The sequence below is a fragment of the Lacerta agilis genome, chromosome 3, assembly GCF_009819535.1.
Source record: "Lacerta agilis isolate rLacAgi1 chromosome 3, rLacAgi1.pri, whole genome shotgun sequence".
NCBI classification, from domain to species: Eukaryota; Metazoa; Chordata; class Lepidosauria; order Squamata; family Lacertidae; genus Lacerta; species Lacerta agilis.
Genome location: NC_046314.1, coordinates 57,404,582 through 57,418,287, shown reverse-complemented (window position 1 = coordinate 57,418,287; position 13,706 = coordinate 57,404,582). Strand labels below are relative to the sequence as shown.

At 43.9% G+C, this 13,706-nt stretch overlaps 1 protein-coding gene across 1 annotated transcript in view; it reads left to right on the top strand.

Moving 5' to 3' along the window:
- The first annotated feature begins 1,906 nt into the window (after positions 1 to 1,906).
- Positions 1,907 to 13,706, top strand: part of SGK1 (serum/glucocorticoid regulated kinase 1) — an 84,694-nt gene continuing 72,894 nt past the window's right edge. Inside the window, exon 1 of the mRNA XM_033143824.1 lies at positions 1,907 to 2,178. Coding sequence (XP_032999715.1) covers positions 2,110 to 2,178 — 69 coding nt within the window. The 5' untranslated portion in view covers positions 1,907 to 2,109. The remainder of the gene's footprint in view (positions 2,179 to 13,706) is intronic.

Genomic DNA, 13,706 nt, shown 5'->3' with positions numbered 1-13,706 from the left:
TTGAAGAGGGGAATTGTTGTGGCATGTAGAGCAGATATTCATAAAATAATAAGAAATGATACCACCACATCCATGAAGTATCACTAAAGATATGTGGTATACAATTAATATGCTAATAGGGGCACTGAATCTGTTCTGGAAACAAGCAGAAGGAGTAAAGAAATTCTTCTAGAGAGGTACAGAATTATGTTAAGCTACAGTGGGGAAATAACTGCAAGAGGCAGATCAAAGCTTTGTCTGACTCAGAACACATTCGAGATCTCAAAAATAACTGAAGTTTTATGGGGGCAAGGGAGTAGTTTATTGTGCAGTTTGGTCATAAGCACATATACTCAGAAATACGTCCCACCGGGTTCAAACAGATGTGCTACTAAGTGTGCATGATATTGCAGATTTGAGATAGGAGATATAAGCTGTGTGCACACCAAACCTTTAAAGCACATTTAAAGTGTAAACACACCCAAAATAATTCTGGGAACTGTAGTTTACCCATCACATACATACAGCTCCTAGAACTGTTAACCACAGTTCCCAAAATTCTTTGTGAAAGGGGAGAAAACGTGCTTTAAATGTGCTTTAAAGGTTTGGTGTGCACATGCATCACTGAGAGTGTTGACTGAGGCTGATGGAAATGGTTGTCCAAAACATCTGGAGGGCACCAGGTGTGTGCTGCAGGCTGTTATACCTTGGGTTACAGATGCTTCAGTTACAGACTCCGCTAACCCAGAATTAGTACCTCGGGTTAAGAACTTTGCTTCAGGATGAGAACAGAAATCGTGCGGTGGCAGCGGCAGGCCCTATTAGCTAAAGTGGTGCTTCAGGTTAAGAACAGTTTCAGGTTAAGAACGGACCTCCAGAACGAATTAAGTTCTTAACCCGAGTTACCACTGTAATAGACTTTATTCAAAAAGATACCCATGAATCACATTCTCCAAGTAGGGAAAATGCAACACCCCCAGAACAGAAGGGGGTGGGTAGATGTTTACAATCAAGCGGTATATATTTTTTCTGAAATAAATAACATATTCCAGGAGTACCTTAATGTTGAAAAGGAACTTGGGGGCTTGTGAGAAATTAAGCCCAGCAGAAACACATCAGATGCATTAAGCATGTCCTATCCTTTTTCCTATCCCTGCAGAAAATGTTGGGGGGGTGTATGATCATATTTTTCTTAGAGCATCCTATGTGTACCCCTAGTAGTTTGCTCCCCTGAATTTTATCTTGCCACCAAAAACAAAAACAAAAAAACAAAAACAAGCAAGCAAGAGCAAAACACCACCACCCTACCATCCTTTGAAAATTTAGATAAGGTTTTGTTGTTGTTTCAAATTAATGTCATCTATTGTGCTTATAAGGAGCATTTGTGGCTGGCATCTTCTCGTCGAAGATAGTCTCCCTCGCCTGTCTGTATTGAGACGGCTCTGATGTAATGCGAGAGCTGCCAGTATCATTTTCCCCTGGGGGAAACAGATTGCCTTGTGCTCCTTCTGTGCCCTGAGCTTCCCCCCCCCCATCCTTTGCACTTATTTCTGCTCCGCTGCCGCTTCCTGTGCATCTCTTCCCCCCCACCTCCTTCCACCCCGCTGCTGCTGTTGAACTGCATCTCCCTCTGGAACTTGCACAAACCATCTCTCTCCTCCCAAACAGCAGTGAATCACACCATCACCTGAAGAAGAGCAATCGCCTGCCTGCCTGCCTGCCTGCCCGCCTGCTTTTGCTTAGGAGGCTTTCAGGAACCGACACCGCGTAAAGCGAAGCCAAGTCCTACCCCCCTCCCCTGCATCTCCCCCCCCCAGCTGATTGGCTAACTGTCTCTGGATTCTATAGCGGCTCCTTTGATGTGCATGTATATGGCACGTTCTTTTTAAGCACAACTGGGGAGGGGGGGGGAGCCAGTCAGCAACAGTGCTGCCGAGGCTGCAGCAGCCAGTGCAGCAGAATGAATGTGTGAGAGGGGATAAGTCGCCTGAGCCCAGCCTGTGCTTCTCCTGCCCTGCTCTGTCTTCATTCACCGGCTCCAGGAGCGACACTGAGCGAAACAGATGCGCTGCTAGCGAAAGGGAGTCCTGCCCTGGATCTATCGCTGTGTGTCCGCCTCCCTCGAGGAAAATGGTCAACAAAGACATGAATGGATTCCCAGTCAAGAAGTGTTCCGCTTTTCAGTTCTTTAAAAAGAGGGTAAGGATGCTCTCTGAGCATGCTGGTTTGTGGTTTTTTTTTTAATTGATGTGATCATTTACTGTGATGCCAAAACAGAGAGAGACGCGGGAGCATCCGGAGTGTGTTTGTGTGTGTTTATGAGTGAACTGCCAGTATGGATAGCATGCAATACTAAGGTCATTTTTTAACAGTGGCGTAATTGTACCAATTTCAAACAGAAAGTGCATTTGGGGCGATGATTGTGGCATTACGTAAATGCTGTTTGGTGAGGAATGTGTTGATACTACTTACAGACCTCTGTCTAGCACTACCTAAAGAAAGAGGTGTGTGCATTAGCAGAGAAGGACCAGGTGGTGAGGTATAGGGAGAGAGAGAAAGAGCCAATGGGGTTTTGAATCTTGTTTCAAAGGTTATTGGCCACAATAGCTAAAAGGAACTTCCATGTACAGGAGCAGTATATCTCTGAATACCGAATGCTGGGGACTAACAACAGGAGAGAACTGTTGTGCTCTTCCCAGGGGTATCTAGCTGTCCACTGATGGGTAAACAAAGCACTAGGCTAGATAAACCACTGAGCTAACCTAGAGGGGCTTTTTTGATATTCTGAAGTTGTCTAATTAACCGTTAACTCTCTTTGGCAAATCTGTTTGTTTGTTTTTCCTCCTCCCTCTCAATTTCCCATCTTGGGGTGGTGGGGTGGTGGGAATGCTCTGTGACCTACTTTAATTCCTCTTTCTGTAAAATGAGGGCGTATGCCCTGAAATGTAGAATTATAAAGGTGAGATCTGACAGGTGAAAATATAGGAAACCATTACACACATTAATATAATACAATAATATGTGGATATAACAATGAGAACTGAGTGCCAGTAGGATCCCAGTTCTCCAGTTCTCCCACTCTGTGTCTCTCTCTCTCTCTTGTCCACTTCACCTGCTGACTCCAGCCCATTCATTCACACCTGGCAAAGTGCTGCATTATATCACCTCCATTCATTGCTTTGTGCGAAGATGTTTGCAGGTTCAGCAAAACTATGGCACCGCCTATAATCTCCCCGGTAACCCACAGCCGATACATACGAGCAGAGGCAGAAAAGAAGCACCAGGCAGACACTTGCTGTGTAAGACAATGACAGCATCCCTAGCTCCACTGAAATGCTTGGGTTCTTCTTAGCCTGCTTGCTTGTTTCAGTGTGTCCGAATAATTGCAATTAGCGTTTCATGAGATGAAAGGCTGCATGTTGCAATGCTTGTGGAAATCTGTGTGTGTATTCATGCAGTTATGTTCCCATATAGTTCCTCAGTAGTACGTTAACGGCACCCACCATCATTCAGGGATCCAATATTCCACCAAATTTTGCTAATATAGCAGGAACATTTTCCCCTTATGGTGGCATCACAGGAATTCTGAACAAACAAGACAAAAGCAAGACTGGAGGTGTTTTTCAAGCCAACACAGGTGGATAAGCTTCTACCTAGTTCCTTCTTGTAAGGATTTCTTTTGTTTTTCTGAATGATTAGGGCTGGGGATTCTCTTTGATGAGTAGTAAAACAAGGCAGACAGTTCCGTTCATTCATTCATTCACCCATTCCCATTCACCTCCCGCCTGCCTTATATGGAGGAAGCTGTCACTTCATTTTAACCCACCAGTCAAACTCGGAGAACCTCTGCTCAGACACCCGTGCCCAGCTCCTCTTCATTTCCGTGGCATAAATTAGGACCTCTGAGTGATAAGTCAAGAGCAACAGCCTCCATGCATCAGACAGAAAACTGGAGACAGCTCCCCAGCAAGGAAGGACCATAACTCAGTGCTAGAGCATCTGCATACAGAAGGTACCAGGTTCAGTTTCCAGCATATCCATGTACGGCTGAAACAAACCCCTGCCTGAATCTCAGAGAGTCGCTGCCAATGAGTTAGATGGACCAAAAGTCCGACTTAGAAGACAGCTTCCTATAAAGCCGGTATGACAATACTTGTCCTCACCGCGGCCATGAGCCCTGTGCAGTCATTCATAATATGGCTTAACACACAAGGAGGGGAGAGCATCCATGAGCATGCCAACTGTGCCCCATCTGCATTGCTCCCTGCACATTCAAGGATGGCTGTCTGCATTGGGGATGCCTCCTGTACGTTTTGTAACCTGGGTTTTCCAAGGTTCTAAAATCCATAGTAGCCTTCTGCAGACTTGAATTTGTGGGGGACGATGAGCATGGGGGTGGATCTAGTGCACTTGCACATGCTCTGAGCTCCTCACATGTTCATTTGTCATGAGCACATGACTAGGTCTGCGATCTGCCCCTAAGGACGCAACCTTAAATTCACTTACTTCTCGATTCATATACAGGATGGTGTTGTAAGTCCCATTGAGTTCAGTGGCGTTTACTCCCAGGTAAAAGATGACAGAATCGAAGCCCTGGTTGAGAGTAAGTCCCACTGAAACTGGGCGTTACCTTTGAGTAACTGTGCATAGGATTGGGCTTCAGGATAGAGACTGCAGGCAGAAAACCTAATGCAAGTGGTTTATATTTTAGACAAATTGCTTTGAGACATTTTGATCCCTCACTATCCTGAGTTCTTCCTGTAATCCAAAGATACTGTGAACTATTTGCCACAGAATCCCTGATGTTTTAGACCTTGTGTGACTGTTTCTAATCAATATCTGATCAATGTCAATATGGAAAGGTTAGTCAGCTCTTGTGTTTTATTTGTACAACAATACCTTGGTGTTACATTCAGTCAAAATTCATTGTGGAACTTTTTCCAAATAGAATTTAACCATCACCAAGGAATTCTTCTAGCTTCAGTCTCTGCCAAAAATCAGACAGGAAAATCACATTATGATTATTTGCCTGCTATGCTTTCCCCTTGTTGAACTCATTTATGTGGGTTCTACTTAAAAGTGTGTGTGAATTGGTAACCACAGGTAAGACTCACCAACAGACTCATGAAACCCAGAGCCCCTTTTGGATGTCCAGATTTCAAGGATCTGCTGAAAAAGACTTTACCTCACCCTTGAGTATAGCATCTCAGGGGGTTGGGGAGTGGTTTTCATTAGAAACATGGCAGTGAGCAAAAGGGCGAAGTCCCACAGCTCACCCACCAAAGTCTCAATACTGGTCAGGAGGATGTTGTAGCTATTTACATTTTAAAAAAAAGAAAGAAAAAATGGGCATGTTTAGTTTGGCCCTTAGCCATTGGCATAATACATAAGCCAACATATTTGGGAAACATAGAAAGAAGTTTGATCTTTAAAGTTGCTGGAGATTTGGGTATCATGCTGAATGAACTTGTATGAATTGAGCAGGTTGGATAGCCATCTGCCATGGATGCTTTAGCAGGGATTCCTGCATTGCAGGGGGTTGGACTAGATGACCCTTGGGGTCCCTTCCAACTCTACAATTCTATGATTCCAGGCAACATGAGAACGTTTCTAAAATTTGTTGCCTATTTCCTTGGTGATCTGCCCCACAACAATACTCTGTAGAAGTGCCTGAGAATGAGCTTTATAACCAGTGCTTTTTTTCCTAAACAAAATGTTCAGGGGTACTCTCATTTTCCTACTCATATTGAAATACTGCCCCTCAATGAAGCCAAACTTTGATTCACAAAATGTTTAGGGCTATGTGTACACCCAGAAAAAAAGCATAGGCTATAACTAAGAAAATGTTATTTTGATGAACTGGATCCTGAAACCATTAAAACCCCCCAAAAAACTCTTATTTTCAGCCACAAAATCCCAAACTGGGAGTACTTTGCTCTGACTTGAAGTTCTTCTGCTGCAGTAGCCCACCGGTGTAGTCATTCTAATGCTGCGCATATAGGAGACAGTAACCTGATTTAAATGTTATAGTGATTGTATGGAACTTCGCACTAGTAAGGGTTATATCCAATGCTAGCCCTACTCAGAATGAACCCATTGAAATCAATGGTCATGATTTAACACCATTAATTCCCAGTGGGTCTCTTTAGAGTAGGACCTGGTTGGCTACAGTCTATTGCTTATTATCAATACTTTGCATTCATTTAAATCAGGGGTGTGGGATCTGTGGCTCTTCAGGTGTTGGACTGCTTCTCCCCTGGTTGCTCACCATTGAACATGCTGGCTGAAGCTGACAGGAATTGGAACCTCACAACTCCTGAGGGAACACAGCCTGCCAATCCCTGACTGAAATCAAGCATTTAATTTTTTCAGTCATAACAGACTAAGAAACGGACTAAGACAGCTGAAGTGTCTTCAGAAAGCAGACCGGAATTCTTGTTTCTTAAGGAGATAAACATGTGCTTGTCCTTGTCTCTTGAAACCATATTCATAAGAGAACAAAAGCAATAACACACAATTCATAATTTATATGCACCTTGAAGCAATAACCTGAAAGCATTCCATATCTTTCAAGCATTGTGGGGTTGCCCTTTCTTTCAAGTGTGTGTCTTAAAACATGTTGCAAACAGAGGCATTCGGGGTGCGGTGGGGTGTTTCCTACAGGATTTACCTGTTTCGGCATGCAAATGCCCCCCCTTCTGAAGGTCTGGACAATTATGCAATGCCAGGAAGTGGGTGTTTTAGACAAGCTATTTTGGTTTTAATTTTATTATAGTAAGGTAGGGGTTTTCCTATAATTTCTTGCAGATATAATTTGTTAAGTTTTTGAGAAAAATCACACATGTGTTTATAGCTTAGGCTGGTAGTGTTTGTATTCCTTCATTTCCTAGCTGTTTTCAGTAGAGGAGAAAATAATTACTATTTGATACAGAGTGGCATCATTCTGGTGCATCAGTAGCCTAATCTACAAAGACCAAGGAAATAACTTATTAAACTGCTCCAGGCTGTGTGTGTTTCTCCTTGCTGAGGTATAATTCCCCCTTGGTTGGCTTCACGCTGTCACATGCTGTCTCTTGACATTTCCGACATTTTGGGGTCATCAGAATAGAAATATTTGATTTTGCTAGATGGAGGTCAGAGGCATGATGATTCATGCTTAGAAACTTTTAAGTGATAGCTATTAGAAACATTGGTACTGCTCAACGAGAAATCAGATGTCATCCCCATTTAAATCTACATGCCTTCTTTGGCATCACAGCAGCAATTGTGCCTGGAAGGAAAGCTTGATCTTACATTGCACACCACCCCAATCACCAAGCGGGTTCCCGGCACTTACCTAGAGATCGTGGAGACTGCAGTGTCTTTATGATATATGGTTTATTTACACATATATACCACCTGAGCCTATGATGGAGGGGTTCATAGCAATAACACCCAAGAGAGTCTTGCTTCTCCCATAGCCTAGCCTTGGGTTTCAGCAGAAATCAAGCATGATTCTGCCTCCCCAGCTGCCAAACTTGCAGCTTGCCAACTTCTAACTCATACACACAACCCCCAACTGTGGCCTTTGTCTTTCTAATTACAAGTGAGCTGAGAAGGGGAGTGCCCTCCTCCTCCTCCTTCCTCTTCGGCAATCACTCAGAGCCAAGTAAGATTGCCTTCCATGAACATGATCTTAACAGTGAGTCCATAAGTGACTGTGGAGGCCAATTCTGGATCCACATGCCCTTCCACAGTGGGGACGTGGGTTTCCAGGCCAGAGTTGATCATGGTGAGGGTTTGCCAAGAGTGCTTTCCTCTTAGCACATGTCTCCCTTTCGTCCTGAGTTCAAGAGTCTTCAAAGTCCATGACACCTTTGGTAAAGGCTGTTCTGTAATTGGAGCGCTCGCAGACCAGTGTTTCCCAATTGTCTTATACAACATTTTTTTTTTTTAGATTTGCCTTGAGAGAGTCTTTAAACCTCTTTTGTTGATCACCAGCATTACGCTTTCCATTTTTAAGTTTGGAATAGAGTAGTTACATCCGAACAACATGACCGCACACAGCCAATTCTTTTGTTACCTTAATGGCCCATACTTAGAGAAACTTGCCTGGCTATTTCAACAATTTGAATCTTTGCTTGGATTTTAGCACTTGCTGGATCCCAGAGTTAGAAGGGGTTCGGGCATACAGCCTACCCTGAAAAAAACAAACCCTCATAACACAACCGAAGGACAAGGTTGTAAGTCCAGATGCTGTTCCAAGGGCTGCCCTAATGTTGACATCCATGTTTGCTCCACCCAGTAGAAGGTCTTGGGGGGGGGGGAGGCAATGCACATTCCATTTTTCTTCATATTAGTAATATAATTTTAAAAAAACAAAGCAAAATATAGTACATTGTAGACTGGACTGACAATTAAGGTTGCCATATTTTTAAAGCTTTACCGAAACTTGTTGAGCTCTTAGGGCAAAATCGCAAAAATAAATGCAAGAACGGCACTGCTGATGTGGGCTGCCATGCATCCAGATTTTCCCAGACATTTTCCTGATTTCCGCCTAGACACTGTTGCCGACAGCAGTATTCCGTATATGTCTGGCACAACCCAGATGTATGGCAACCCTGCTGGCGATATCCTAAGAGGATCTGATCAGTAAACCATGGGGCGGGGAATATTGAAATGCGTTTTCTATGTCTCCTGGGATGTAGAGGTTGCACTTCTTCCTATGCCTGCATATTTATATATGCCTAAATTGCTGCCAGATGGCTTTAATAAGGGCTGTTTCAAAGTGCACCATGTTATTCTCCCCACTCTGTCTTTGATGCTCATTCCCTTAAAAAAAAAAAGTTTATTGCTCAGCTTCTTAAGAGAGATCATCTTCAGCTTTCATGAAATAACATGGTGTGACATCTGATCAAATGGGATGAAGGAAAGAGGGAAGGGAGAAAGAAACATTTTGCAAGAACCAAAATGTCCGTCTTACTAAGTACAGTGGAAGATAAAGCAGTAACCTTGGCTTTCCCCAATTTTATTAAGGGGAAGCTATTTGTCCATTGAGAAAGGCTAAAAAGATAAATAAATGATGAATGGGAACAAGAATGTAACACTCTCCAAAAGGCAGCAAGAGAATCCAAGGAACAACTCTTCTTTGTTTATTTATACTCGGGTGGATTTAGAATTCATTAATCAAAAGCCTGAGAAAAAGATTAAAGTCTTGTCAACTGGCTTATCCTAGAAAATGTTCAGTAATTAGCAAATTGGGCCAAGCTATGAAGACAAGTCAGCCGAAGACAAGATGGCGCCTGTCGCCTGCTCACTCCATGTTCAGAAGCTGACTGGACTGGGAACTGAATCAATGCTGGCAATAGGGCAGCCGCTTCCATCACACTGGAGAAAAACAGGATTAGTTTAGGAGGCACAGAGAGGCTATGTGGCACACACAGCTCTGTCTTCCAACAGAGGAGAATGGCTAGTAAGCTCAGGAAAAATGGCTGCCCCCTCCCCATCTTTGGGAAGGGCTGTAGCTCCACAGAAGAGCATCTACAGTATCTTGCATGTAAAAAGGGACCCCTGACCATTAGGTCCAGTCATGTCCGACTCTGGGGTTGCGGCGCTCATCTCGCTTTACTGGCCGAGGGAGCTGGCGTACAGCTTCCGGGTCATGTGGCCAGCATGACAAAGCTGCTTCTGGTGAACCAGAGCAGCTCACGGAAACACCGTTTACCTTCCCGCCGGAGCGGAACCTATTTATCTACTTGCACTTTGATGTGCTTTCATTCTACTAGGTGGGCAGGAGCTGGGACCAAACAACGGGAGCTAACCCCGTCGCGGAGATTTGAACCGCCGACCTTCTGATCAGCAAGCCCTAGGCTCTGTGGTTTAACCCACAGCGCCACCCGTCTTGCATGTAGACAGCCCCAAATTCAATGCCCAGCATCTCTGGGAAGGGCTGGGTGGAGGGACCGTCCTGAAACTGTGGAGAGCTGCTGCCAGTCACTGCAGACACTACTGAGCCAGGTGGAACAATGGTTTGTTTCGGTTTAAGGCACCTTCCTATGTTCCTAACTGCTTACTGAGGCTGCCACCTCACTCACTCTGGCTAATGGTAGGGCTGGACTTGTAAGGACAAAAGAGACGTTTGCTGCTTCATGCTTTCATCCATTTCTCAAAACATGTAAAAAGTGATATTCTGTGTTTTGGCAAATGCACTCACATCAGAATCAAGAGTGATCAGTTTCTGAACTGAATATGTCCTGGGCTTCAAGCCTACTTGGGCCATGCACGCCTGTATATGTTCTTTATCTTAATCCAGCACAGGGTAAGGTTCATTGTGGTGAGGTGGTAGACTCTGCATGTGCTCAAAGGCACTTTCTTATTACAATTGCATCATCAAAAAATACAAATGCATTGACTAGCTGGATCACACCTAGCCTGGCAGGGGCCAGCCAGACTGGACAGCCGAGGGCTGATAAGTAGGACATGCAGGTGATGGCCGTTCTCTCTCATTGGCTCCAGCATCTGGAATTCAGAGGTCTATTGCTACATGGAGGATCCGTTTAGCTTTCCTGGCTACTATTTGCTGATAGACGCAGCCTTCATTTGTCTAACCCATGGTTGGCTAACTTCTGGCCCACTCGATGTTGTCGAGCGCCAGCTCCCTTTAACCTTGGCCAGCAAGGCTAATGGCCAGGGACAATGGGGAAGGGGAGAGGGCAGCAATATCTATTAGGCAATATCTATTAGGGTACTGATTTGCCTTTTAGGTCTGATCTCCTGCACCGAAAACAATTTATGTCATTAGCATGCAAGTGAGAGGGGGTAAAATGCTTCGCTTGCTCAAGGGGTGTAAGCTGCTGAGGAGGAGAGTACATAATTATTTGCCTGTTTTCTAATTGCATATTAAGAGCCCTATAACAGTATTTAAGTCCCTTAAAAAGAAACATTTAGAGCTGACTGTATGTGGTTAAGTAGCATTTGTGGTATAATTCATGGGAAATATGCTTTATCTCTGCTTCTTGCAACATTACTTTTGCAGAGCCAGGAATAGATCCAAGAAACCACTGCAAACTAGACTCTTTAGGATGATAATGGCTTTTCCCTCGGGAGACGGAAGGGGAAATCTTGAAAATGCCAGCTAGTTCTGGGACAGTTGCCTATTTTTTAAAACTGTCTAATGCTTTAAAAAAAAAAAAAAAAAGGTGGAGACATTCTTTTTTCCCCTTTTTTTCAACTGTTAGTAAGTAGCATTTAAAACAGATTTCAACAAAAGAAGACTCTGGTGGGCTGCAACCCAAATAAGAAGCAAATGTCTTTCCCATCATACTTTTCTTCCCCTGATACTGGGCAACTGAATCACTGAAGTTTATTTGCGTCTAGTAAAAGAAATACAGGTGCTCAGCTTCTCTTTGGAACAGACTTAGAATGTTTTTTATCTCGTCCATTCAGCAGAGCAGACCCCCTCTGAGCATCCCATGTGCTAAGCAGATGGGGAAGAGGACAAGGTGAAATGAAAGAAATACTTCTGAGAAGCTGACAATGCACAAAACTGGACATTTTCATGAAAGCTTTTTTTATAAAAAAATAAAAAAATAAAAATAGGCTGCTCCTAAGGCCATGCAATGGTTTGCTTGAGCAAAACATAATCATAGAATCATAGAATCATAGAGTTGGAAGAGACCACAAGGGCTATCCAGTCCAACCCCCTGCCAAGCAGGAAACACCATCAAAGCATTCCTGACAGATGGCTGTCAAGCCTCTGCTTAAAGACCTCCAAAGAAGGAGACTCCACCACACTCCTTGGTAGCAAATTCCACTGCCGAATGCACGAGATAAAAAATCAAAAGAAGGAAAGAGAATGTCCAGTGCTTTTCAGGCTCTCGGGTGAAAGCTCAGTTTGGTAGGGGCTATGTAGGGTATATACAAGTTTATGAACTCTCATAATCCATGTGTAAATTTGAGAAGGATGAGCAAGCCCAACCAGCGCCATTTTTTAAACTGCTACTGCAACAGCAATCCAAGAAAACATCCTTGATCACGAAGTACATAAATTATTTGTGGCCACAAAGATATCTCTTGGTGCTCCCACAAACTAAAACCACGGGGGAGATGGTCTTGAAACATTTGTGAGGTAGCAATATAAGCATGAAAAGGAAAAAGGCAATCCGGCAAAGGGAAAAGGGAAATTATGAGGATGAAGAGATCTCCATAGCTCCTCCATATCACTTCTCTGACTAAACAGCAGGATGAACTTTCTGACAGTAACTGTTTGACAATGGAACAGACTCCCACGATAGGTGGCGGACTCTCCTTCCTTGGACGTTTTAAAGCAGATGTTGGATGGCCATCTGTCATGAATGCTTTAGTTAAGATTCTTGCATTTCAGAGGGTAAGACTAGATGACCCTTGGTCCCTTCCAACTGTGTAGTACTGGTGTAGTACTGAGAGGAGAAAGGCAGAGAATAAAATCTATGGGATCTCCTTCCTAACATCATACATAGAGGAGGCTTGAAGTATTGGACATGCCAACTCTCCACATTTTTCAGTCCCTCTCCTGTAATGTATATGACAAATCTGTTACTTGATCCAGACCAGGATTCCAAAGTGCTCTGGGCTAAGGATATTCTGGAAGGGAAAGCACAAGTCTGCATGTTAAATGTGAGCAAGGAAAGTACTTCATCTAATAAGCATAGCCTTATTGCTGTCTCTTGCCTCTAAACACAACACCTGCAGGTGCCTCTCACTATGTTTTTTGGAACATACAGCAAAAGTGTGAAAGGATGTTTCATCCAGAAAAGAAGATCTGATTGGGATTAGATACCTTTGGGCATTTTAACTTTACCTTGCTGTTCATACCAGTCATGCCATTTGAATGACTGCAGACAAGAGGAACGATATGATATTCCCATCCCTCTCCTGTGCGTGTTGGATGTGCCTCTCTGAACATGTCTATATCTGTGCTCAGGGAAGGACAGGGAATTTGGAATGCAGTTCTTGGAAGCTGCTCATCTGCTGAGTATGATGACAGTTCTGCTATCATAACTCATCTCAACAGCCGTAACATCACTTACTGTAGGCTGCCCTCCTTAGACGATCCCAGCTGGCGCTAGACCAGTGCAAAGTCAGAAACTATGAGCACGTCTGGCGAGAAGAGAACAATACAGAAGTCTTGATCTCCTCGGTAGCTGATGCAGGGTGCTGCCAAATAGGCCATTGCATTGCTTTGGCAGAAAAACAAGCTGCATAAGAGCTCCTGGGAAAATGAAATGAATGTCATAGTTTTGTCACACTGTGAAATCGATGAATGTCATCTGCAAGGAGTGAGTGTCAGTGCCTATTAAAACCATGATACTGAAACTGCACAGTTTCCTCGGGGGCTTAAAGAGAGCCCTTCTGGATCAGACCAAAGGCCCATCTAGTCCAGCATTCTGTTCTCACAGTAACTAACTAGATTCATGTGCAAGCCGCACATGAGCGCATAGCTGTCTCCCATTCATGATCCCCAGCTACCCGTATCTATTGCCTCTGATATTGCATGTGCACAGCAATGATGACTAGTAGCCATTGATACCCTTTCACTTCTTCAAAGATACTGCCTGGACACTGGCTTTCGGATTCTGCAGTGTACCATTATCCCCTTCCACTGATATACCTTTCCCCTATACAACTGGGAGGTTAGACATTTGCCTTCCCCTTGTGGAATGCAGAATGACCAACATTTCCAAAGCTCTATCCACAGGGCAGCTCACATA